Source organism: Meriones unguiculatus, chromosome 7 (assembly GCF_030254825.1).
Source record: "Meriones unguiculatus strain TT.TT164.6M chromosome 7, Bangor_MerUng_6.1, whole genome shotgun sequence".
Lineage (NCBI taxonomy): Eukaryota > Metazoa > Chordata > Mammalia > Rodentia > Muridae > Meriones > Meriones unguiculatus.
This window is the reverse complement of record NC_083355.1, coordinates 12,327,468-12,353,498: the sequence shown is the minus strand read 5'-3', so window position 1 is coordinate 12,353,498 and position 26,031 is coordinate 12,327,468. Positions and strand designations below refer to the sequence as shown.

The window sequence follows — 26,031 nt, the reverse complement described above, 5'->3', positions numbered from 1 at the left end:
GAGTCTTCCTGAGGCTTCTTTACTCTGACATGGGCTCTTGTACCTTCTTTTTTCCCCGTTATTTTTCTGGGCCCATCCAGATGATCCAGTATAATTTAATTATCTTAAAGCCATCTGATTATCAATTTTAAACCCACCTAATGTGTTAGTTTCCTCTTTCTATGTATCACAAAATACTCACAGGTTTGAGGAGTAGGTTGTGGACACGTGTTACTTGGCTGATGGTTCAGCGCAGAGTTAGAACTTCTGCAAGATTCTCCCTGAGGGTGTATGAGAAGCCCACTAGATATTTGCAGTAGTTACTCTTTGCTGTGATCAACAATATTTGACAACTTAAGGGAGAGAGGGATTGTTTTTGCTCACAGTTTGAGGGTAGGTCCTCCATGGTGGAGGAGTTAGGGTGGTAGGGTGGTTACATTGTATCCACAGCCAGGAAGCAAAGAGATGATGCTGGTCATCTGCTCGTTTTCTCCTGTTTCATTCAGTACAGGACTGAAGTCCTTGGGATGGTGCCGTCCTTGTTCAGGGTCTTTCCTGTTCCATTAATTCTGCCTGCAAAAAACCCTCATAGCATTCTGAGTGATGGTTTCCATGGTTATTCTAAACCCCAGGGAGCTGACAGTGAAGATTAGCCATCATGAGGTAATGCAGGAGGTAGTATTTTGTCTGAGGGAAATGTATAAACTCTAACCCACCACTTGTTTTTGTGTCCTTTACAAGCCTAGTTTATATATACATATACATACAAATGTGTGTGTGCTAATATTTTGCAACACATGAAAATTAGAAGAAATTTAAAGCATCTGTAGTTTTATTGGAGTGCAGCAAAACTTCTTACGTATTACCTACAGACTTTTCATGCTGCAATAGCAGAAATGAAGAATTGTAAGTAAGAACTATGGCCACCCAGTCTAAAGCAAACATCTGGCCCTTTATGGGAAAAAAACAAAACAAAACACTTGTTCGTCTCTGTGATGACTAATTTTTATTATCAGCTGATTGGGTTGAACATGCCTAGGAGATTAGTAAGCTGTACTGCTTGGTGTGCACGTGTGTGTGTGTGTGTGTGTGTGCCTGTGTGTGTGTGTGTGTTAAGACAGTTCCACAAGCTCAGAGTTCTCTGAAGAACTGTTTAACTCAATGGATTCAAAGATTTAAAAAAATCAATAATAATGATAATATTATTATAATGATGATAATTATGATGATGGTGGTGTGTGTGTTTGTGTGTGTGTGTGCGCACATACGTGTGGATCCGCCTGCCATGGTTCACAGGCAGAGGTCAGAGGACAACTTGTAGGTGTCGGTTTTCTGTTTGTACCATGTGGGTCCTGGGGATGGAACTTAGGTTGTCAGGACTGCCTGGAAAACGCCTTTGTTTATGTAACCATGGCACCCAGGCCTGGATTCAAAGTCTGAAGAGACTAGTGGGAGGTGGTAGAACTGTATGCAGAAAGTGGGTTGTGGTTACAGAAAATGGGTCACGAGGGAGGGCATGTCTTTGATAGCTTGTATTGTGTCCTGGCCCTTTCTTACTACATCTCTGCTCTGCTTCCTGCCCACCATGACGTCAGCTCTTGTACCAGTGCCCCCCCGTTGGCATGATGGGTTGATAGTCTGAAACCATGAGTAAACTAAGTACTTCCTCCTTTGAGGTTGGGTCAGGCACCCTGTCACGGCCATGAGAAAACTATCAGATCCCTCCATAGACATGACTGTCCTGGAGATACTTCCTTGGTCATGAGAATATGCCTGGTCCCTCTTGTCCGACACGGAAGCCGCTACCTACAGGTGGAGTCTGAGATGAGGCTGGTGTTGTTGAGGAATGACTTTGAGCTCTATTCAATTAACTTCCTTCAACTCTGAAGAGCTTCCTGGGTCTGTGGCTACTTGTATGTTCCTTGGAGGATGAATGGATGAAGTGAAAAGGCTGATAGTGTGATAGAGCCCATGTCCAAGAGCTGTGCTCAGAGAACAGATACCTCACTCTCCCCCTGCCCCCATCTTGTAATTGGGAAAGCTGAAGCTTGAAGGGACGGAGAGTATGCCTAAGCTCACATAGCTGGTAAGTGGCAAAGCTATAGTCCAGGTCATTTGACTCCTGGACACTTGCCTAGCATGTGTGAAGCCCCAGGTTCAATTCTTAGCACTTTGAAAAATATGATAAGGGGAAAATGTTGAATAATTATCAGAGAATGGTGCTAGCAGGCTGGCTCTTGCCTTTAACAGATAGCTCTGAGCCCGTTAGGAAAAATTCCCATGCCCTTATCTCCCACAGCCTTGGCTGGAATGTTGGCAGCTCCCCACTCAGTTCTTGGAAACCGGACAAATGACCTTAATTTCAACCAGGCTGCTGCCCTCTCGCCTCCAGACTCACTCCACGGCCTGTTGGCATCTTCCATGAGTATTAACTCCCCAAAGTTCCCAGTTTCAATTTTGTTGTCATCACGAGGCTGGTATCCCCTATCCTTTCTGATGTATCCCCTCATCAAGACCCTCCCCTCCGTGAAGGGCTCCAGTAGTTCTCTGGTGAAACGCCAAGTTCGTAAGCCTCACTCAAGGTCTTGCTCTGTGGTGTTATGAACAGGAATGGCCCCCATAGATTCATGGACGTGAATGCTTGCCCCTAGGCAGTAGCACTATTAGGAGGTGTGGCCTTGTTGGAGGAAGTGTATCACGGTGCCCGCGGGCTTTGAGGTCATACACGCTCAAGCTATGCCCCGTGTGACACACAGTCTCCTGCTGCCTTCGGATCAAGATGCAGAACTCTCAGCTCTTCAGCACCGTGTCTTCCTGCCTGCACCCTGTCACGCTTCCCACCGTGATGATAGTAAACCTCTGACACTGTAAGCCGGCCCCAGTTAGACGTTTTCTTTTATAAAAATGGCCATGGTCTTTGTGTGTCTTCACAGCGATGAAACCCTAACTGAGACATACCCTATACCTATGTGATTTCTACAAGGCATCTAGATGCCTCACCTGTAAAATGAGCATAAAATTACACCCGTCTCAAAAGGCTGTGGCCAGGAAGGCTGAGGTAATGCACCTGAAACACTGCAGCTGTTCCAGGTACAGAGTCAGCCCTCCTGAGCGCTGTTCTCATGTAGTGACCAAGGCAGCTCGATATTCAACTGGATGAGCTGGTTCTCCAAATGCCCTCCACGGAGACCCTCTGACTTCTTCTCAAAACATGTTCCTTCTCCCTCTTCACCAACTCTTTTTGTTTGCTTTTATTTTTTGCTTCCTGGTTTGAGAAATAGTCTCACTTTGCAGCCCAGGGCTTTCCTTGGATCTGTAAACATGGCAATTTCCCCAGGTGACCTCGGACTTCTGCTTCAAACTCTCAAGTTCTGTGACGTGGTGGGTGCTTTCACCAACTCTCCCTGTGCCTTTCCTCGAGTTTAGAGCCACTCCTCCAGGAAACCCTGCTGTCCATTGTCTGCCAGGTAGATACCCATTAAACTCTCAAGTCAGAGCGCAGGGTAGACACAAATGTATGAGCTAGAATTACACAGATCTAAAATCAGGTGACATTAAATCCCAGCTGCGTATAGTTTGTCTTCTGTACCCATGGGTTCTACATCTGAGGAGTTAATGACCATGAATAGAATATATGAGGAAAAAAAAAAAAAACCAACAGCATATCCTCTGAACATGTAAAAACGTCATTTTCTAGGAATACAAATTTAATATCCGCTGACACATTATTTGTTTGTAAGAGAGACAGACAGGGGAGGGGGGGGAAAGTGGTTAAGGCCATGCAACAACAAAGTATGAGAACGTTCTATCTGAGACCCAAATCCAAGGGCAAGGTAAATAAATACAAGTGTGCAAGCCGAGATCCCTCCAGGGTGAGCAGTGTTCAGAGCTGTTTATTAAGGCTTGTCCACGGCCATCGCGCACACTAACAAAGATGTTTAAGCTTCTCTGAATGCTGATAAATGCACTCACCTATGGGTATAAAGTACTCAAGGAGCAGTTTGATGAAATGTTCATTTAGTATAATAAAATAATAATAACACGTTCTCCTTCAGGGCTTCTGCGCTAGTCAGCCACAGGTTCTTAGCCCAGTTAACAATATTAGGCATGACTCCCATTCTGTGGATGGGCCTTAAATCCCACTGGACAGTGGTTCATTACTCCTGTGACAGCCATGCCACTATTGCCAAAGTCAGTATATCTTGCCAGGTCAGCTGTTAGTTCAGCGTAGTTCACTGGATTCGCATCTGGGTAAGACTGTTGATTACCTTTCTCCCCCAGCAATGTGCATAGCCCCTTCTAGCACTATGCAAACTAGCCAGTAGGGATGAAGCTTCTAGGTCAGTACCAGCTTGGTGTATGACTCCTGTGAAACAGTTGTTCAACCCCTCGAAGGGCTCCCGACCCACATGCTGAGAACCTGTGGTCTAGATTACACTGTGACATTTTCTTTGAAGATATTATAAGCATTCAAACCACGGACTTTACATAAAGCAGATACACTCCCCTCATAACACAGATGTGCCTTGACCTACTTTACTGAAGGTCTTAGAAGACTGAGGAAGGTGGTCTGCCTGGGACGTCAGACTGCAGGATCAGCTCTTGCCTGGGTCTAACCTGTTGGACTGTCTTGCACCTGCCCTGTAGCTTTGCGAATTACCAGCTTCCATAGTTGTGTGAGCCAATTCCTTAAAATAAATCTCTCTCTGTACATACATCCTATGGGTTCTAAGGGTTCTCTGGTGAACTCTTGCTAACAATTCCTTCTTGTCACTGAACATGTAGAGGTCAATATGCTATTTTGGATGAAAGTATGTTTGGAGTAAAGATAGTTTTATTTGGAACTCATTCGTTAGGGTGAGCCACGAGATTGCTATCCTTTTTAAAAGTGTTTCAGTACATGGGCAAGATAAACATCCCTCTTTAGTTCAGCTCACTTTCCATTGGGGGAAAAATAGGACAACCTTTGACATTTTGACATGTGCTGGAACTGGGCTTTACTCAGAACTATAACTTTAGGTCCCCTAGGAAGCATGAATACTCAGACCAGTGCATACCCCAACTAGGTGGCAATTAGCTGTAAAGTTTTCCTAGGAAATTGGGAATCTGTGGGTCTGCGTTTAGCCAACAGGAACTTTAGGCACAAGAAACACTAAGAAATGAGCCCCCAGAGTAATTCTTTCAAAAAAGTTTGTGGCGTGTGTGGCTGGTGTGGGTGTCTTTCTCAGCCCCTCTCTACCTGATGGTCTGAGGGTCTCTTGTTTGATCTCAGAACTTACTCATTCAACTAGTCCAGCTATCCAGGGATGGGGCTCCCGTCTCTGCTTCCCTGAGCAGAGTTAGACGTGTCCTATGAAGCCAACCCAGCATCTAAATGAGTGCAGAGACTAAAATGTACTGATCTTCACTCTCGTGAGGCACTTTACCCACAGAGCCATCTCTCTCCCCCCCGACCCCGAAAGTCCTTAAAATCAGAAAAAGACTTATTTTTATTTAGCTCATGTGTGAGTACTTGTATGTTTTTTGTTGTTGTTTTGGTTTGGTTTTTGGTCTCTCTGTACAGCCTTGACTGTCCCAGACTGGCTCCGTAGATCAGGCTGGCCTCCAACTCAAATCGATTCACCTGGCTCTGCCTCCCTGAGGGCTGGGATTAAAGGCGTGCCCCCACCACGCCTAGTCTGAGTACCTGTAGGTTTGAATGCATAAAGTGTGCATGCTTGGTCTTCTCCCATAGATGCCTCTTGCCTGAGGCGACTAGAAAAGAGGTATTAGGTCTCCTGGAACTGGAGTTACAGGAGATTTTGAGCTGGCATGTGAACTCTGGGAAGTGACCCCAGATCCTCTACAAGAGCAGCAAGTGATTTTAACCACGGAGCCATCCCTCTAGGTTACCATATTCCTTTTATGCTACAGTTTTCTTCTGCTTTTGCTTCTTATGTCCCAGTTTAAAAAAAAAAAAAAAACAAACCACTATTTTTGCTATTGTTTCACAAACATTGTGATAGCAATTATGGGATTCTATTTTGAAGAATAAAATTTACTTACAAACTTACTTCCTAGAAATGTAAATTTCTTAAGGGCACACACTGAAAGAAAAAAAAATGACAGACCTTTGAGTCTAGGGCAGAGGGTCTCTGGGGAGGGGAAATTTTGAAGATGCCATGGTCAAACCACCGTTATTTATGCCATGTAATTGACAAGTTGGCATTCTCAGAGGGGCCCAGTGGCATTGCAATCACATTTGCGCCCTCTGGAAAGCCCGGAGGCTGTTGGGTTTTCACAACAGCTGTCTCAGTGAACCCTCCCAGGCTCAGCTATCTACTGCCCATTTCCCTTTTTGTCTTCTAAAGCCCTGGCATATGAGAATCTGGCAGCTAGAACAAGGCTGAGTGTGACCGACACAGGAAATGGTGGTGGCTGGACCGACGCCCGCGTGCCGCTGAATGGGGATGCTTGGCCAGGTCTTAGCAAGGAAGCAGCTGTCACTCCAAACATCGGGCTCAATGTCAGCAGCTTGCTTCTCTCCTTCTAACGTGGCTTAGCTGCCTTAGGAAGGTAACGCTAATGCTTAGACACAAAACCGCTCACACTTAACCTTGCAGTTCAGGAAGGGAGAGAAAGAAGAAGAAAACTCTCATTTGATGTTTCCCACATTGTACGGGTCAGTGTGTATGTGTGTGTGTGTGTGTGTGTGTGTGTGTTGCATGCTGCAAAGGAGGGTGATCTATGATCACTGCCTGGGTTTGAACCACACTAGCTGTAGTCACTTGGCTTCTGGTGTCATGGCCTTTTGAAACGATTGCATCATAGAATGATTATGAGTATGTCTGAAGCACCTAGGACAGTTTCCAAATGTGGTAGGTGCTATACACACATTTGTTTTTATTAGTCAATATTAATACAGTCTCATTTATCTTTTGGAGATAGAGGAAAATAAGGCTCAAGGAGATTAAGTCCATCACTGGAGATGGCAGAGCCTGAAAACAAACTCAGATTTATCTTCAGTGTTTTTTTTTTTTTTCCTTTCCTCAGAGCAGGACCAGGCATGCTGAGTGCTATCAAATTTCCTCTCCTGTTTGCCAGCTTAGGGTTGCATTTATCAGCCTTTCTTTGTACTGGGGAAGGTGAAATCCTATATGACCAAGTCTTTAATCCTACATTCCACTCATCTCTGGAAAAAAAAAGCCAATAGTCAACATGCTGGGGAGAGGTAGCAAAGGGAGGAACCTCCTTCTTCTTTTCCCCTTCTTTCCTCTGACTACCAGGGGTTAATCATAACTAATATTCAGAGCCCTTATCGTAGTCTGGGGTATTCAAGGATGAAGACGGGCTTGGAAAGGTGAAATTTAAAAATACCATTTAACCCGCGTATCTTAACCAGAGATCAATATGAAAATTATGCAGGAGATATTGTAGCCTTTCTTTTGGTAGTAAGTGTGAAATCCATGATATTTTCTACACACACTACCCTAGAACATACATGACAAGGCTGTTAAAAAGTTGCAGCCACTCAGACCCATACAAAGCAAGTGGCTAATTTATTTATGTATTTATTTAGGCCCACTCTATTCATTTAACTTCCTATGTCTAAAATTGTCTCCCCTGCTTTCAATTTCAGATATTTATGGGGTAAAGTTGGCTGAAGGAATAACGAGGTCATCTTTTTCTCCAAAATTCTCCTACTTTTTCCTGCAAGCTGAGGTTTCCTGTGAGGTCAATGACTTTCCACCACACACTACAGCATGATAGAACGAAAGGGCATTATGAGGACGGTGGTCTCCTCCTGTAAGTCTTTTCCTATGTCTTGTGCCTCTGTAGGCACTGTATGGCCTTCACTGATGGCAGCTCACTCTAGGAGACAGCGGTCAGATTTGCCAAACAGAGGCCTGATGAGGGCTCGGATTTCTTGGACCGGATGACCGTCCAGAGCTCCGGGTATCGCGGGGCCTACACAGGATGAGCACTTTGTCCATCAGGAGCATCCCAGCATCCGCTTGGGCTCAGCTATGGCAGATCCGCTAGGGTCTCTTACTCTTCCAGAGCCTGGAAAACAGCAGGAATCTCCTCGCCCGCCCAGCATCATGTATCCCCCCCTCCCCCCAAGGACCCAAGGCGGAGTGGCCCACCTGTCACTGAAACGCCCCACGTGGGCCGGAGGAGGGGTTGAAGGGAGGGAGAAAAGGCAGAGGCGTGGAGGGAGGCAGACGAGAGGGCCTGAGTGGAACTCAAGGAGAGGCCGAATCTCTGATCAACGGAACAATCCAGAGGAGCCCTACATCTGGTAAGGAAGAGGCAAGTTAAAAACAACAAGGAGACAGAAAACAGGTTAGCGGGAATAGAAGAAAAAGATGGGAGCGAGGAACGGGCTGGGCATTCTCCACAAGATAAGATGGATAGATGCTGGGCACGAGAACCACTCCAGCTAGATAGACGTCGACCGCTTAAGGGTAGAGGGAGGAGGCAGCCAGGCGCCCGCACCTTTAAGGTTGCCAAGGCAACCGCTCTGGCCAGAGCGAGGCGCATTGACGTCAGCAGCCGAGCGCTGATTGGCTGCGGTCGGCTCGTTTCCGGTGGAGCTGCCGCGGAGCCGCTATCGCGGAGTGGAGTGAGGCTGCGAGCCGAGCCGCGAGGACGCCCGGTACCCTGGCAGCCTCGCCCTGTCCAAGTCCTACCCGCGCCGCCGCCCGTCCGCAGGTGAGTGCGGGCCCGCGGCCCGGCCCGGGAGCGCCGCCGCGCGTTCCTGAAGGCGCAGGAGCGAGCCAAGATGGCGCCCCGGGGAGCGCGCTGCGGGGGGACGGCCGCACCCCCTGCGCCTCCGAGGCGGCCGCGCTGCTCGCGCAGGCCTCGCTCCCCCCGGGCCGCCCCTGCACCCCTTCGCCACCGGGCCCTCGGCCCGTTCCCACCGCCGTTCCGCCCCCGGCCTTAGTGTCTCTTGGTACCCGGGCCTGCGCGGCCCTCGGCCTCTCCGGTTCCCCGACCGCCTCCGCCCCCGCGCGCCGCGGCTTCCGCGCCCGTCCTCCCTCCCCCACTTCCTGAAGGACAACAGCTCGATTATTATTATTTATTTTTCCGACCGGAATCCGACATGGCTCTTCTGTCTAGTCTTGACACTCGGCTCTAGTCTTCATCTCCACCTGGTCGTTTCTGCACTTGGCTCTCCTCGCCTTCGCGGGCTCGTCTCCCTCCACCCCTCCAGTCGGTGATTTCGGTCTAGATCCATTCCCCTTTGTCCCCCCTACCCTTCTAGTCCTTTCCCGATTTCCATCCCCCACCGCCCACCCCAGCCTTCCCTGGCCTCCTGCTCCACATTTGAGGCCTCCCGCCCGGTGGGGGATGAGGGGTAGTTCCTCTGCACCCAGTGGTCATGACCGTGGCCTAACTGATATGAAGGGCACTTTCCTGCCCTCCCGACTTGAGAATACGCGGCGCCTGTTTAACCCCTCCAGCTCAGTGCGGGTGTGGGGCCAGTCAGTGACTTGAGGGTGCCACGATAGATCGGTTTCTTGAGCAGACAAATGAAAGCTCGCAGTTGACAGTGACCCCCCCAAGGCCCTGTTTAGTGTTACTTGGCATCCTAAAGGAGATGTGGGCCGTTATCAGCAACAGGCTCTCAGAGCGTTTCAAATATGTGCTCCAGTGTAGCTCTTCGGAAATCGAGAGTTTTATCAGAACCAAATATCCTCAAGAATCTGTCCTCTTATGAATAGACAATGCAGGGACGTTTTAAAGTATTTGTTTTGGAGGGAAGCTAAGTTGTTGGGGTTTAAAAAGAAGTACAAATGTGGAATCAAGAAATGCCTGCTTAAAAATATTACGGCCACAAAATTAGATTATTTGGGGTTTCACATGGTGACTGCAGTAATTTGGGGTAGTGTTTGTACTGTCTTTACCTTTCTGGTCTTTGTAATGCATAGACCATTTTCCACTTACTAAGCCTCGTTGAGTCATCTATCAGCCAAAGACCAGATTGTAGACCCATTTCTCTGATCAGTTAAATACAGGTTCTGACATTCTTGAAATAAGACTGGATGCCTTAGTGCGTAAAAGATTTGTTTTATCTGTGTTCTTGGTGGCCTGCAGTATTTGAAATAGAGAAAATTCAACAGAAGTGGATTCTTTGTTTCATAGAGTTGTCTGACCAGGAAGCATGCTAGAACAAATGTTAGCTTACAGTAAAAATCTTCCCTTTAGTATTTATTCTGAACTACCATCTCTTATGTCTCTCTTTGTGGTTTCTAATTTCTCTACTTGTCTTGGAGCCACCAACTTTCTCCTGCTCTGTTGATTGCTTATTATTGACCTTTATCTTGGAAGTTGTCAAAACAAAATGATAACAATGTAACACTTTCAAGTGGCTCTTTATCCTGTCGTTTCTTTTAAATTCACAGTTTTACCTCAGTGAGTCTGTGCGCCTTGTAATGAGTGGTTAGTGTTAAATTGGTTTGCAGAGTGGCGAGGGAGTCATCTTCTAATCTCAAGTGCTTAGTAATTAGGAATAGGAGGAAAACGGAGTGACTGTTAAAGCACCAAGCTTTTAATTCTGTGGCGGGTTGGCTGCCCATTATTGTGTTTCTGTTTCACATTAATGTAGTTGAAGTGCAGTTTTATCTATTGAGTCATACTTCAAGCTTTAAACCAGTGTTTTTTAACGTGTTCCTGTGCAGATGAAGACATTCATAGTTTGCTTGATAGAGATTATTTTCCTGTTCTACAGCCCTTTCAGCTCCTTCCACTGGTAATTGTATTGCTTCATCTAGGGCTGGAGTTTAGAAAAAGATAATGGAATGAAAGATTGCTGAGAAAAGGCATCTGAGGCTCCTTTTGATTCAGAAAATTTGATTCCACTAAAACTTGGCTAATAACTGCTTTGCCCTGGCGGTTTGCTGTGTGACATTAGCTTTTGCTCGTGGGATAGGAGGTGCACACAGGGGAGCGTCAGATGTTCTTCCTTGTGTTCTGTGCTTTCACTTAGAGCCGACCTGTGTGCCCTTGTAATTCTCTGTCCTGCTTACCATTTACACACTTCCCACGTCATCATCATGATGTCTTTTGCAAGAGGATTGAATGAAATTTCCCTTAAGGGCCAGAGCCCTCATCCCCTGCCTTGCTTGCCCAGCAGGGCATACTGGCTCATACTTCCTCCCAGGAGCTAAGGGTCTTCTCTGAGTGCCTGCTGAGCTAAGATAGAACAGTAGAGGCTAAATGAAATGCTTATTTGGAAGAATTCAAATTCTGTACATTATTTTATATCCCAGCCCCCACAAACTCTTTAAACAAACTCTGTTGAGTAAGGAAAAGAATTACATGATTCTGTTGCTGGGTGAATTTAAATAAGTTACAGACCAGATTTGCTTTTGTGCTTTATAGTTTACCCAGTGTGCCTCTGCTTTTTCTCCCAGAGAACCATGGCGTCTGGTAGTAATGCCACCAGTGAGGAAGAGCGGAGTCTCCGGGAATGCGAGCTCTATGTGCAGAAGCACAACATTCAGGCCCTGCTGAAGGACTCTATCGTGCAGTTGTGCACGGCTCGACCCGAGAGACCCATGGCGTTCCTTCGGGAATACTTTGAGAGGCTGGAGAAGGTAAAAATAAATGAGGGAGACATGCGATGACCACGACGGTTGTTAGGCTTTGTGCTGCTGAACCCTGCTGATTTATGCCTGTTGGAGAACAGGAATTCGGACCAAATAAGAAGATTACCAGAAATGCAAATTTATCATTCAGTGAAGGATTTTTCTGTAGTAATTTTAATCGGAATTTAGAAATTAAGCTGATGCTGTTTGTTTGGCTAATATAGGGTTTCCAAACAGTTGGTTTTAACTATTTTAAGTAATATTTAAAATAGACTGTAACAGGGAGAATCAATCAAAAGTAGCAGGACAGTTGTTTGATTTGAGAAATGGTTAAAGCAGTTAGTGCTTTTCTTCAGGAGCAGGTGCGCCGTAGTTTACCTCACCTTGAAACTGTAGAAATACGTCTGCATCCAGCTTGAGATGTATAAGCTAAATAAGTTCTCAACTCTTGAGATAGACGAGTTAACTGTAGGAGAAGAAGATAGGAGATTGATGGTTAGCACATTTTTACTGTGCTTATACTTTTGGTTAGGACTTGTTTCCCATAAAATATGTGGTTTGGTTTTTATTCTTTGTTGTTGCATCTGTGATTTGTGTGGGTCAAGTGTGACCAACAGGCACATAGGATATGCATCTCTTCCCTTTTCTTTTTTTAAGATTTGCTTATTTTTATGTGTATGAGTGTTTTATCTGCATGGATGTGTGTGTACCACATGCTTCCCTAGTGCCCACTCAGGTCAGAAGAGGGTGTTAGATCCCTTGGAGCTAGAGTTACGGATGGCTGTGAGTTACCATGTGGGTTCTGGGAACTGAACCTGGGTCCTCTGTAAGAGCATCAAGTGTTCTTGATTACGGAGCTTTTGTTCAAGCCTCCAGGATGTTCATTTCTAATTACAGTGTTGTATATAAGAGGGTGCTTTGCTGCACTTCCCTCGAGAAATGACTGCAACACTTTGGATCACTCAGTGTTTTAAACAGTTGATTTGATTTGCTCCTGTAAATCACTGTGAATGTATGACTTTGCTGTGAATGTTCAAGTTTTGAAGAGGTTCAGAACACTGGGGCTCATTTCTCTTGATTCATGTTTAATACCTAATTGTGCAGTAGAAATATCTGCTGTATTCACACTGGTTTGGGTAGTTTCCTACTGTCCAAGTTTTTATGTAAAAGAATATGTATATGAAGATTTTAAAGAAGTATTTGAGTAGCTTAGGAGGCAGGTATTATTTTATACTATTTCCTTGGGAAGTTTTTAAAAATGCTATTGATTAGAATGATTAGACTAACTGAAGAAAGGATAACTACTAAATAGTCCCTCTGAATCCAGCCTTACCACCTTGGACTTGTTAGTAGAAATGCTGGCTTTCTCTTACTTAAGCAATCACTAAATAATGGACATACTGGCCATTATTTAGTGCGCTGGCCAGGAGTGCGCTCTGTTTTGAAATCAAGCATGTTCCTGGAGATCTGGTTCTGAAATGGGTCACGGTAAGGTGATCCCTCTTCTTCAGACAACTGTAGAAATCAAATGAGAGGATTAAGTTGGTGAGACATTAAGTGTCTATCTTTTTATAGGGAGTGTTGAGTGTGTGACACTAATTTCAAAGCCTGTAATTATCATAGCAGTGTTTAATGACTAACCAAGGTAGAAAGCAACAAATAATCGTTACTGTAGTTTCTTTGTAGGTGGGATTTTAGAATTAATATGCATGGACCTTCCCCTCTTCTCCCAGTAAAAGTTACATAATAAAGACACCTTTCTTGTACATTGAGGTTTTTGTTGGCTTGCCAGAGTTGAATACATACAATATTCCACTTGAATTTTCAATTAACTAGATTTTTGGCCTTTACCAAAGCCATCATTTCATATATCGTGTTAATTTTGATGTCTGAAAGTAAACTCTCGACATTTTTACCATCTCTTTCCTCATTTTCCAGGAGTTATGTTTCTGGAACCTTCAGTGGCTTCAGAAGAAATACACAGAATAGTCAGAGTTGGTCAGTGGAGACAGTTGCATTTTAGTTCAGACCTTTGTGCCTGGAGCTTGAGTGCTCTTATGCCTGTATTTATTAGAACTTTGCCTGTCTTGATACAAGGAGTTGAATCTACTACTTTTGAGTGTCTCCTGTGTCTTCAGATTCTTAGTGAAGCACCACATGCACGCACAGTCTCCCTCTTCCCCAGTAGCAGGGTATTCATACCACTTGGCTGAGGCAGTTGTTGGGTCTAAGGGAACTTAAATCATAGCTGTGATACTGGGAGTTAGCTAGGCAGCCACAACATGTAACACTAGAATTTTAGTGCCTTAGTCAGTAAAGCACAAGACTCTAATCCCAGGGTTGTGGCTTCGAGCCCTGTGTTGGACTCCAAATGTAAAACTGGGTTTTTCTACACCCACTCTAGTTCTCAAATAATGACATGGATACCTGTTACATTTGTTCATAAGCTTTAAGCACTGTAGCTGGGCAGGTACTCATCTATTCTAACCTGACTATGCTGACCTGGCCTACTTCCCAGCCATGTGCCCTGCTACCTGCCATCTTAGTCTCTCCCTGGCAGCTCCTGCTTCGTCTGTCCTCTTGGAAACTCCCTTCATGGTGACCTTCTCACTCTTCCTGGGATCGAAAGTCCCACCTTAAACCCTCCTGCCCAGCTATAGGTTGTTCAGCTCTCTGTTACCAATTAGAGGTTATGGAGAACAATTTTCATGCAACATTGAGACAGGAGATGCTTCATAGAAATGTCAGTGCCAACGTCCAAACTGCCACCAGATCTCTGGATGCAGAAATCAGTATTTGAATGCACAGTGCACAAAACCTTCCCCCAACAATATGCCTACTTGTCTTTACTTGGTGTATCTTGTTCTGGGTCTGAGGAGAAAGAACAGCCATTACCGAGGGCTTGTTGATCTCAAGTCAGAGAAAGAACAGAAATCCAAGGCCACCAGAGGCCAACTGCAATTTGTGCATGGTATGACTTGTCCACTTATATATTCTATGGCCCAAGCAGGTCATGTGACCAAGCCTCAAGTAGGAAGCTTGTCTATGGAGAAGAATGACAGGGGCAGGGAGGAGAAAGATGTTTTAGGAAAACATATTAAAAGAGTGGTAGAAACAGAATTTGAACTTAAGAATTAAAGAGTTTAAGCTCAGTTTAGTGCAGAGCATTTGCAGAAAGAATGAGGAAAATTACTAACCAGTAAATAGAGTCAGAGCTAAGAGGGCGACTCATAGCTGACTGACAGTAACAGAGTGAGGATATAAAAATATGCTATTGTACATACTAGAAGTTGATGATCTCAGTGATGGCTCTGAGTCACTAAGATTGCTGTTCTATAGACTCACTGGAATCCACAGGCTGTTAACAGCAGAATGCTTTTGTTATCTCAGAATCATCTTTAAAATTCGGTTAGCTAGAGTATAGTCCCAAATGAGACTTCATTTGTGAGGTGTGCATGCGTGCGCACATGTGCAATACGTAAAGTGTTTGTGTGTGTGGTGTATGTTAGTGGGCACAAATGTGAATCCATGGATGTAGAGGCCAGAGATCGGTAACAGGTGCTCTCTTATCTTTTGAAGCAGGATCTCTCACTGAACTTGGAGTTCACTGATTGGCTGGATGGCTAGACCAGCTGGTTGGAATGCTGACGGGATCTGCCTGCCTCTGCCTGCCCAGTGTTAAGGTTTATGGATGTGTGTACCCATAGGAAGCTGGGTGCCAAACCTGGGTGCTGGGATCCAAACTCAGGTCCTCATGCTCACATGGCAGCCAGCTCCCCAGGGCTCATTTGTGAAACTTTTAATGAAAATTTCTGAAATGACATGTCTATCAGTTTGAGGGGCTTAGTTTTGTTGTTGTTTTTGTTGGTTTTTTTTTTTTTTTTAATGCTTAGAGGAGACTTGAGTTTTGTAGTTCTGTGTTAATATGGGATAGGAAGGGCTTAGCAGTTACTAGAACTATCTGAATGAAATGAGTGAATTTTCTAAAATATACAAAGTTTTAAATGAGTCACAGACTGTAATTGGACCGCTATAGAAGGGTTTAACAGTGAAAGTTCTTTCCACCCTGTTACAATCTTTGCATGAAGCTAGTGTTCTGGGTGTAAATTCTGCGTGTTTACAGATACATTCATTTCTGAAAGAATGGTTGTGTGTGCACACGCTTGTGTGTGCACATGCATGTGTAGTATGTAGGTGTGTGGATGGCGGAAGACAGTCCATTCCTTAGTAGCCATCCAACTTGTGTTTTTGAGACAGGTCCCTCCTTAGCCTGGGTCTTCCAGGCTGGCTCTCCCAGTGCTGGAATTAGTGTCTCTCTGTTTCAAGTGGGCATGGGGCTTGGAACTCAGGTGCCTAGGATTGCTCAAGCACATTACTGGCTGAGATTCCTCCCGGGCCCTGTCAGTTGCTTGTATTTTCTAACGCAGGGCAACAACCCTGCTCTATAGATACAGTATAGCTGTTCCCAGTAATCTTCATTTTGGTTGTTCTCAGTGTTCTATTTTGAAAAAAGAAAAAAAGGAAAAAACTAATAAGAAGGATTGTTTCTGTATAGATGTCCTTTCACACATGAGCTTGTTGTAGATTTCTAGAAGCACAATTACTAGAATACTGAGTCAAGAAGTAAATGTGCTCATTGGTAAATATACATATGGATAATACAGTTATTTTTGTTTTTCTCATTTTGGCTCCCCCCCGGGTTGATACCTCTTCCCTGGGAAGAAATAGAACTCTGTTATGATAGCACTACTTATAGAAAGGAGCCCCATAACTTCTTGGTCGTCATAGTTTCACCTTTTCTGAGATATTAGAGTCTCCAGTTGTTCACTAGAAGCAGGGCTAGAGCTATGTAGGAATCAAGAAAGGAGTAGTTAACATTGTTAAAAGCATTTTTATTCTAAATAATTTGCTTACTGCTAAGTTAATTTGAATTTGAAAGATATTTTGGAAGAGTCAAAGAATGGTTGAAATGAGCATAGAATTTGAAGATAACATTCTTACTTTATTCTCTTCAGGCCTAAGAACATTTTTAGTGAGAGGCCAAGTAGATAAAAAGAAGTCCCTGATTTCAGAATCATCGATGGCATTGCCACTAATAAAGTATGCTGCACCACCCTGAGGAACTGTGCTGCAGTGATTATTTTCAGATTTTGCTGTTGTCTCATTTACTCCCTCCTTTTATTTGGAACTCACTTCTTCCTATGTTGGTACTGGAAGAGGCTGGGCTCAGTGCAATTTGACCAACTTGTGTATGCAAAAAAGCAAAACAAAACAAACAAACAAAAAACCCAAAACCTTTCTTTCAGGAGGAGGCAAAACAGATTCAGAATCTACAGAAAACTGGTACTCGTACTGACTCAAGGGAGGATGAGATCTCTCCTCCTCCCCCCAACCCGGTGGTCAAGGGCCGTCGGCGACGTGGTGCTATCAGTGCTGAAGTTTACACAGAGGAAGATGCTGCGTCCTATGTTAGAAAGGTAGTTTTGATGTCTGAGTGGTGGGAACTGTTTCTGAGCACCTCGTAGTCCGCTATGTTCTTTTGACGAGTACGTACTCTGTTTCAACAAAAGACAAAGGTGCAGTTGTTAGCTCTTGAGAACAGACTGCTGTAATAGCTCCACAGAGAAGGAAAGTAGTGATTATAAACCGGTGAGCAACTGCTGATATTTGTGCTTGTCTTTTGCAGCAGAAGCAGGCAGTACTGCCTTATCTCACAGCTCATGCTGTTGGTTTCTTGCTTGACACCTGTATTTCGTGTTTTGGCTTTAACCTTTTATCCTGAAAGTTGCATTCATCCTGGACAGCTCTTCCTCAGAACCTGCCAACCATTTTAGTTAGTTAGGCCTTAACTTTTAGGAGAAATAGGCTCCAGGCGCTTGATGCTTGTGAAACTAACAATACTGTATGATCACAGTTTATAAAGTATCTAATTGTTTTAAAATACTTAGTTTACCTCTTGATGTAGGTGTTTTTGGTTTAGTTGTTAACTTGGAATCAAGTACAGATCTTTTAAGTATAAGCCTGGCTGTAGGCAGGGGGCATTAATCAGTATTTGTTGAGTAGTTTGTGAATCAAACAGGTGTGTTGTAGTAAAAATATTTAACTCAAAATACCATTATGTGGCATGGCATTTAATTGAAATGCAAGTTGCAAACATGAAGTGTCTTTGGTTTCTAGGTTGTCATTTGACCTTTAATATTTTTCTAGGTTATACCAAAAGACTATAAGACAATGGCTGCTTTAGCCAAAGCCATCGAAAAGAATGTGTTATTTTCACACCTTGATGACAATGAGAGAAGGTAGGTGCAGTTTTCCCAATGGGGTAGTGGTGTCAAACTTGTGTCACTGTTGCAAGTTCTAGGCTCTTAGTTGTTCAACATGTGATAGAACTGAGAACCTGACAGCTTTACTGCTGATGTTTGAAATCTGTAGAAGAGACCTGCAATGACTAACCCAGGCCTCTTCTCTTCTGCAGTGACATTTTTGATGCTATGTTTCCAGTCTCCTTTATTGCTGGAGAGACAGTTATTCAGCAAGGTAAGGGCTGCTGCTGTGCATTGGGACTATAGGAAGGGGGGTGGAATTGGGGGTTGCTTTTGTTTTCTTTTTACTGGACCTTGTTTACTTCTCTGGGCTTGGCATTAGTATTGTGTCCTAATTCTTCATTAAGTACTTCTCTTAAGTTAAAAGGAACACTTTTTCTATCAGTATTTCTATCAGTATCTATTTTTCTATCAGTATTTCTTACAACTTTTATAGTCACTGGTAAAGGGAATGCCTATGTTTTCATTAGATATTGTGTAGAATTTCAGAACAGTAATTTGTACATCTTTTTTATTGATTTAATAACCACGTTTGCAAAACCACTCACATTTTGCATCATATAGCTCATCTATTATATGGATCTGTGTCTCCTACAGAATTTTAACCCTTTTTGCTCATGTAGACTAACAAGAATATTTATTGGATATTTTCTCTTTTTCTATTAAAATTTTTTCTCTTTTTCAAATTTGATATTTTCTTTTAACATTTTCATGGATCTTTATAAGCCAAGTATTTACCTATTTTGTGGCAGCCTAGCCTTTTGTTATTAACTTTTTAGTTGTGTTTGTGTATTCCATAGCAGTTAGTTTTGTATGCATAAGTAGCTTAACATTTTTAAAATTACATTTTATTGATTTATTGTGTTTATATGTGTGAATACACATACATGTGCTTGTGTGCACTGCAGCATTGGTGTGTGGTACTTAGAAGACAACTTATGGAAATATGTTTCTCCTTCCTCCATGGGGGTCTCAGAGCAAACTCAGCTTGTCTGAGTGGCAACAGGTGCTTTACAATCTGAGCTGTCTCATGGGTCCCATAAGTTGCTTTAATAAAGTACAGTTTTAGAAGGTACTGTTTGTTGACTAAAAGGAGTGATTAATATCATGTCCGTTTTAAAAAAAATGTTGCTTGTTTTTCATTAAGTTCCCTCACTTAGCATCCACCCATGAGTTTACTATTCTGTGTTCACTAAACAATTATGATTGTTTCATTAATGAGCCTGACATTTTGCTCTTTTTCAGGTGATGAAGGGGATAACTTCTATGTGATTGATCAAGGAGAAATGGATGTAAGAATTAATAGCAAAAATATAATCTTGATTTTAACTTAATTTCTAGTTAGTAAGCACAGTGTTTGCAAGGGCAGATCGGTATAGCCTTAATAAGTCAATTCTGTCAACACTTGCCAGGTAACTTTATGACACAAGCTTTTTAAAGGTAGCTTGCCTGTCTGTACGTGTGCACTACTTTCACTGGGTAGCAATTGGAAAGTGCATGTGTCCTGTGGTGTAAAGGAGCTCAGGACATTACTGTGAAATAGTATAGCTTAAAAAATTGTGTGTGTGTGTGTGTGTGTGTGTGTGTGTGTGTGTGTGTGTTTAACCGGTAAAATGACAAAAATCACATCAGTCTCATAGGCTTATTAACAAATTCAGTCACCTGATCCACATAAAGTGCCCAGCACTGCTCTCTGTAAGTGTGTGTCACTTGATGCCAATGCCTATCTGATCACTTCTCATTGCCTGACAGGGCACCTTTGTCAGATCATATAACTTGTCAGAAGTCAGTGGTTTTGTTCTGCTCTGCAGATGTAGCATATATACTGTTGTTTAAAACAGGGTCAGAAATCTTTCTTTTGGAAAGGTTTGAGAATTAACATATTCATATATCTAGACAAACACTTTTTGATGTCATTTCTATTTTAGGTCTATGTCAATAATGAATGGGCAACCAGCGTTGGGGAAGGAGGGAGCTTTGGAGAGTTGGCTTTGATTTATGGAACACCTAGAGCAGCCACTGTCAAAGCAAAGACAAATGTGAAACTGTGGGGCATCGACCGAGACAGCTACCGAAGAATCCTTATGGTGAGAGGCTGTGATTAGACTTCTGACTCATGTGACTCATGTTTTGGTGACTAGTACTAGGCCTCCTGAATTGTTTTCGTAAGTTTTTTGTGGTGCCCATATGCTCTTTGAAAATACTCAATCTGGGGCTGAAGAGAGATGGCTTAGTGATTGAGAGCATGTACTGCTCTTGGAGTGGGCCCAGGTTTAGTTTTATCTACCGGACAGCTCATACCCACCTGTAACTTCAGCTCCAAAGGATCTGATGCCTTCTCTAGACGCAATGGATGGTGTGCTCGTGGCACAGACCCACACATAGACATACGCACTTTTAAAATATGCCATCTTAGATACTTTGAAGTCTTTGTGAATTTTTGTTTAAAATAATATTTTTATTTATTTGGTAATTTCATACCCATGGACCTGAGGGAGAGGGCATCATGTTCTTCTCTCACCTCTGTGAACCCATCTACTCATCCATCCATATCTCCCACTGAGGTTTTTTTTTTTCTTCTGGTTTTCTATCATTTATGTGCACCAAAACCCATGCATATTCAAGTCCCTTATCTAAAACTACATAGTGTTTGCACATAATGGGTGTACATACTCCGTGTGATGGAAGCCGTCAGTAGTTTAGCTGGGATATTTAAAGCCAGGTAAACACTTCTAGTAGACTGGCGGTTGGTGTACTCTGTGGAAAATGACAAGAACGTCTGCATGTTGAGCAACAGTGTCCTGTACCTTGTCCTTCTCTCTCTCCTAAGATGTAGGTCTGCAGTGATAGTGGCTGTGGAACCGTGGCTGTGGAGGGCAGGTGGTGTGTGTAATGTGCACACGCGTGCATTCACACTTATGCAGGTGCATGTAGTAAGGCTGAGGTCATTGACCTTGTGAGCAAAGTTTCTCTTAGGCACATAAAACATTCCTGTTTTCTTCCAAGTACCCCAGTAAACTTGTCTTAGATGAGGTCTAGGATGCTCAGGATGGTACGGCTGTGTAAGCCTAGGGCTGTGGGACTGTGTTCTCACCTGTAAGTGGCATTAGTCTCTTCCCTGCAGGCAGCCTATGAGGAGATAGTCAGCTATGGTGTACAGGCCTCGTGCTCACTTAGGCATTAGGCACATACTTACTTTTTAGAGAACTCTTTGGCATTTCCTTACTTGTTAGAACTGTGCACTTCCCTGGGCTACATAGCTGCTGCTTGTTTAGAATCCATACACAAAGCTTTTTAGAGGGCTACACAAGTCAGAAAATGGCCATAAGTCAAGAAGCAACAGCCAAAACCTTTGTATTTGCTTTTCTTCTTAGTTTGTTTACAATGTTTACAAAATATAAATTATCCTATAACATTGTGTGATAATTACATCTCTTTTGAACATGACATTTTTCTGTTTATAGGGAAGCACTCTGAGAAAGAGGAAGATGTATGAAGAATTCCTAAGTAAAGTGTCTATTTTAGGTGAGTTTTAGAAAATTATGGAGAATTGATAAATTGAAGCATTTGGCACAACTTTTTACATGACATAAACTTTCCAGCTCATTCATATGTGTTTCCAAGGTGGTTTGTTTGTTTGGTTTTTGTTCTTTGCTTTTGCTAATCATACAGAATTTTGACAGCGCTGAAAGTTTGACAGAGTTAATGGTAATTTTAACGTGATTTCAATTTGCTAACATATGACAGACCCTGTGATCATTGGAAAAAGCTTTGATGCTGTAGATGCTACCTGTCTCCTTGACAGGAGCAGGAAGTTGACATGCTCTAGGCTCTGGACATCCACAGTTGGTCCTGCTGCGGCTTCTCCTTCTCCTTCAGGGTGGGGTCTGATGGGTTTTGTCTCATAAAAGTTAGATATCTTTGCTGGACTCTTTTGAAAAGATCCAGACATGTCAAAATTTTAGGTTAATTGAACATACTTCTATAGATTTCCTTATGTACTGGGAGATGTTAAAACCTGTCCTGTGTGGGGTGTTGGTAGTTATTTTTCCCAGATGACATCTGTCCTTGTTTTGTTACAGTGATTTGACAGTGATCACCTATTTGTCATTTGTTGTAGTGTTTTGAATATTAGTTGGGTCCTTGGAAACAAAAGTTACTTTTTTGCTCCTTGTTATTCACAAAGTAAACTCTGCTGAGTGGTTACATGGATGAATTCTTTGAACCTTTGCAGTGGGGTGTATGGGGAAGCTGTTATAGTTGCTTGCTTACTTGTAGGTTTGCTTTGCTTCCAGGTAATGTTCAGAATTGCATTTTCTTAGTCCTTTGCCATTGATTCAGTTGATAAAAGTGAACTAGAGTTAAAGAGAGGCTCAGGACTATCTGCAGTGAAAGGCGAGTCCTGCCGAGACCAGCAGTGGCTATAGACAGGTGTTAGCGTGCTCCGCCTGCAGACCTCTCTTGAGATGCAGAATGGGAATGCTATTAGGTTGCATCTCTGGAGAGATTTTTTTTTTTTTTTTGCTTAAATTGTACTATTTATTTTTATTTTTTAGCAATAACAAATATGTAGAGAAATTCTTTTGATTCTTGTTTTTCAGAGTCTCTGGACAAGTGGGAGCGTCTCACAGTAGCTGATGCATTGGAGCCTGTCCAGTTTGAAGATGGACAAAAGATCGTGGTGCAAGGAGAACCAGGGGATGAGTTCTTCATTATCCTAGAGGTATTCGATTCCTTACAGTGTTGTCCACCTAAAGAGGCACAGCCAGTTCTAATTTGTAGCTACCTAAAACTGACATTTTATTTAAAAATTATCATTTAGTTCAAAAGACAGCTTTATGTGTAGGCTGCTACAGTTTTAAAGAATTGGAGTCAACATTCTGGAAGGGCCCTAACCAGACATGACTGGTGAAATTACTCTGCCCTGCTAAAAAGCCCCTCAACCATAACAAATTCTGAACCATTGTTTGAAACATAAGTACTTAGGCGATTTGGTAATGATTTACAGTTCTAAAAGTCAGTGTTATATGAAACATCTGCCTATAACCTTGCTTGCCAAGCAGGTCCAAATAGCTACTTCAGAGTCTGAACTCTTGTCACACTGCAAACATACCCATAGAAACATGAACCCTGAGTGTGCTGGTCTATAAAAATATTATTTTCAAAAGATGCAGCAAGCTTGGGCTTGGTCTTTTCCGTGAAGTTTACTAACCTGAGTCTATAAACTCCTTTTTAAGTCCTTGAGCTTGATAAGAATCTTGATAGCAGGGTGCTGGTTAAATGCAAATCACAGAACGCTGGGGGGGGGGAGTCACTTGCCTTCTCATTCACCTTTGACTGGAAGAGCAGGTACAAGGTGAAATAACTGCCAGGTCCACCCAGGTAGCTGCGGTTGCACAGGATCTTTAGATCTCCTGCTGGGCTAGGAAGCCTGGGTTTAGCTTCTCACTTCTGTTTACAGGGCACAGCTGCCGTCCTGCAGCGTCGGTCAGAAAACGAAGAGTTTGTTGAAGTGGGACGACTGGGGCCTTCTGATTACTTTGGTATGTTAAACTTTTTCACAACACATGGCTTAAGTATTTCTTCACAAGACAGTGTAGTTTTCCAGAATTGGTCTTCTGAATTATTTTCACTCATTTACTTATTTATTTTTGAGGCAGAGTCTGGCCTGGAACTTACTCTGTAGACCAGCCTGCCCCAGACTCACAGAGATCCACCTGCCTGTATTTCTAGAGTGATGGGATTAAATGTATACCATCACATCTTGCCTTTGTTATTGCTTTTGAGATAGGGCCTTGTGGTAACAGTGCAGGCTGGCCTTCTTCAGCTCTCCTGCCTTAGCCTCCTAAGTGTAGGGATTGTAGTCATGCTGCATACTAGATCTCTTAACCTATACTCTTGTTTTTGATCCTTAGAGAACTACTCTAAGACGTAACTGTACTGAGTTACTAGACGCACACATGCACACACTCATGCACACACACCTGTGCGTTATGTAGCCCAGACTACCTGGAATTTCATTGTACAGTGAGGCTTGCTTCTGACTACTGGTCACCTTCTTCCTGTCTGCCTTCACCGCTTGAGTGTTGGGGTTGTGGGCATGACAATGGGGACTTACTTTCTATTAGTTGGTAGCATTTTTTTAATGTACAAATGTTGTGTGACATCTACTGAGTTAGTAGAAAAGTTTAATCTTTGTTCTCTTTTTCAGACATAGCCCCTTTAAGGAAATGGCTTCCATGGATGTTAGTCTTTTCTTAGCCGTCTCTCTTCTCTCTTTAGGTGAAATTGCCCTGCTGATGAATCGTCCTCGGGCTGCCACTGTGGTTGCGCGTGGCCCTTTGAAGTGCGTTAAGTTGGACCGACCTCGTTTTGAACGTGTCCTTGGCCCATGCTCAGATATCCTCAAGCGAAACATCCAGCAGTACAACAGCTTTGTGTCACTGTCCGTCTGAGATCTGCCTCCTGTGCCTCTCTCTTCTCCCCAGTCCATGCTTCACTCATGCAGACTGCTTTCTTTTCCCTATCTGCAGCGCCAAGTGGCCACTGGCTTCACAGCTTCTTGTCTCTTTATACTAAAAGTTGCTTTACTGCACCATTTTTCATTTGGAGCATTAAGTGAATGCTCATTGACAAATAAATAGAGAGTTCCATGGACTTGGCTGTTACTGCTTCTCTCTGTGCAGTGCTAGTGTTCAACCTGGGCAGCGAGCGCCATGCTTTTGGTGAGGGCGGTCCCTGTACCAGTGAATTACCACAATGATGTAATAGTGCAGGAGTTAAGTGACACAGATTTTCATTTCCATATGATAAAATGACATATTTAGACTGTGGCCCTGTTTGCTGTATTTCTTTATAGAATAAATGATTTTAACCTTTAAGGATTAGAAGAATGAATATAGAAAAATCCTAGTACAGTAGAAAGACATCTGCCTGTAATTAAACTAGTTTAAGTGTGGGAAATGCCTATGTTGTGCTAATTACCAGACAGACACAGGTAGTTCGCCGCCTCCCCCTCCCCACACAAGCCTGGTTTTGTTTGTCTATTGCTAGTGTTTCTCCTCCAACCCTAAAATACTCCAGTGTGGCTGGCTGTCTATACCTGCCTTTTAAGTTTGAAATCAAGTTGTAGATGGCAAGTACTGGGTTGTGACTTAACTACATCTGTCTCAGCTCACAGATTCTAATAACTGTTTATCCAGCTGGTGCCAAATACTGATCATGAGATGCAGAATTGTGAGTGAGAATTTGAAGTCTATACTCTTGGTAGTTAACTGTGGTTAGTTAGTGTGATCTGCCCTCAGTTACTGACTCTAGGAGGTTGGATTTACTGAACTAGACAGAGCTAGAACAAGCCCCAGAGAGAAGGAGATGGAGGTGGATGGAGTGAGTTCAGGTGTCCAGAGACAGGAAGCTTCATGCTTGGGGTTAGTCTCTCCCGGGTCCGTGGTAACGGGGGTGGGTGGGATGTGGCCGTGCTGTGGTCTGAAAAGCCATCCTGCTGAGAGTCCTGCCTTTTCCTGTCTAACCTTGAATTTCTCTGGTAAACTTTATTGATTTTTATTTGTTTGTTTGTGTGTTATAAAGTAAACTTGTGTTTGAGTCTTAACTGTATTTCAGTATTTTCCAGCCTTATGTGTTACATTATTCCAATGATAACCCAACAGTTTATTTTTCTTACTGTTATTTTTTTAAACACAGTTTCACATTTCATAACTAGGCACATTTATCTCCATTGTGATTTGTGTACAACGTGTCAGATTCTATTTGGGAGTGACTGCAAGCATTTTCCATGTGTGTGCAAGTGGTTCTGATTAACAATCCCCTCCCACCCTTTCCCAGTTAACTTAAATTGTTAGCTATGATAGATTTTTTTTCTTCTTTTTTTTCTTTTTCTTCTAGATTGAAAAGCTTTTAGGTTGTTACTAATGTGGGAAAGAAGTTTCATTTAGGTTTTACTGTGCGGTAGATAGCTACCTTGTTGCCATTTCTAGAACTTCCATAATCTTTATAAATGAGGGTTTTCTGTACTTACTTTGTGTTGGCTATCTTTTTTATATTAAAAAAATAAAAATTATGTTACTAGCTTAAAGCTTAATTTGCTATTTGTTTAAATGCCAAAAATGTACTTAAATGAATGATGTAGAATGCCATAA

The 26,031-nt window shown here is 43.1% G+C and overlaps 2 protein-coding genes across 4 annotated transcripts; one reads left to right on the top strand and one right to left on the bottom strand.

Moving 5' to 3' along the window:
- Positions 1 to 6,958: 6,958 nt before the first annotated feature.
- Positions 6,959 to 9,066, bottom strand: LOC132655070 (uncharacterized). The gene is made up of 3 exons (XM_060386201.1): positions 9,054 to 9,066; positions 8,106 to 8,900; positions 6,959 to 8,022 (listed from the first exon to the last, which is right to left on the bottom strand). The coding sequence occupies exons 1-3, from the start codon at positions 9,064 to 9,066 to the stop codon at positions 7,952 to 7,954; spliced, it is 879 nt and encodes a 292-aa protein (XP_060242184.1). The 3' UTR covers positions 6,959 to 7,951.
- Prkar1a (protein kinase cAMP-dependent type I regulatory subunit alpha) lies at positions 8,135 to 24,532 on the top strand. 3 transcript variants are annotated; one of them, XM_021655735.2, is made up of 11 exons: positions 8,135 to 8,260; positions 11,379 to 11,561; positions 16,859 to 17,029; positions 17,760 to 17,851; positions 18,028 to 18,089; positions 19,121 to 19,167; positions 19,804 to 19,962; positions 21,340 to 21,400; positions 22,477 to 22,598; positions 23,337 to 23,418; positions 24,158 to 24,532. In XM_021655735.2, exons 2-11 carry the CDS (start codon positions 11,385 to 11,387, stop codon positions 24,328 to 24,330), a joined length of 1,146 nt encoding a protein of 381 aa, XP_021511410.1. In that variant the 5' UTR covers positions 8,135 to 8,260; positions 11,379 to 11,384; the 3' UTR covers positions 24,331 to 24,532. The 3 variants fall into 3 exon arrangements, with proteins under 3 accessions (XP_021511410.1, XP_021511409.1, XP_021511411.1); XM_021655734.2 differs by lacking the exon at positions 8,135 to 8,260 and adding an exon at positions 8,539 to 8,673; XM_021655736.2 differs by lacking the exon at positions 8,135 to 8,260 and adding an exon at positions 9,021 to 9,174.
- Positions 24,533 to 26,031: the final 1,499 nt, after the last annotated feature.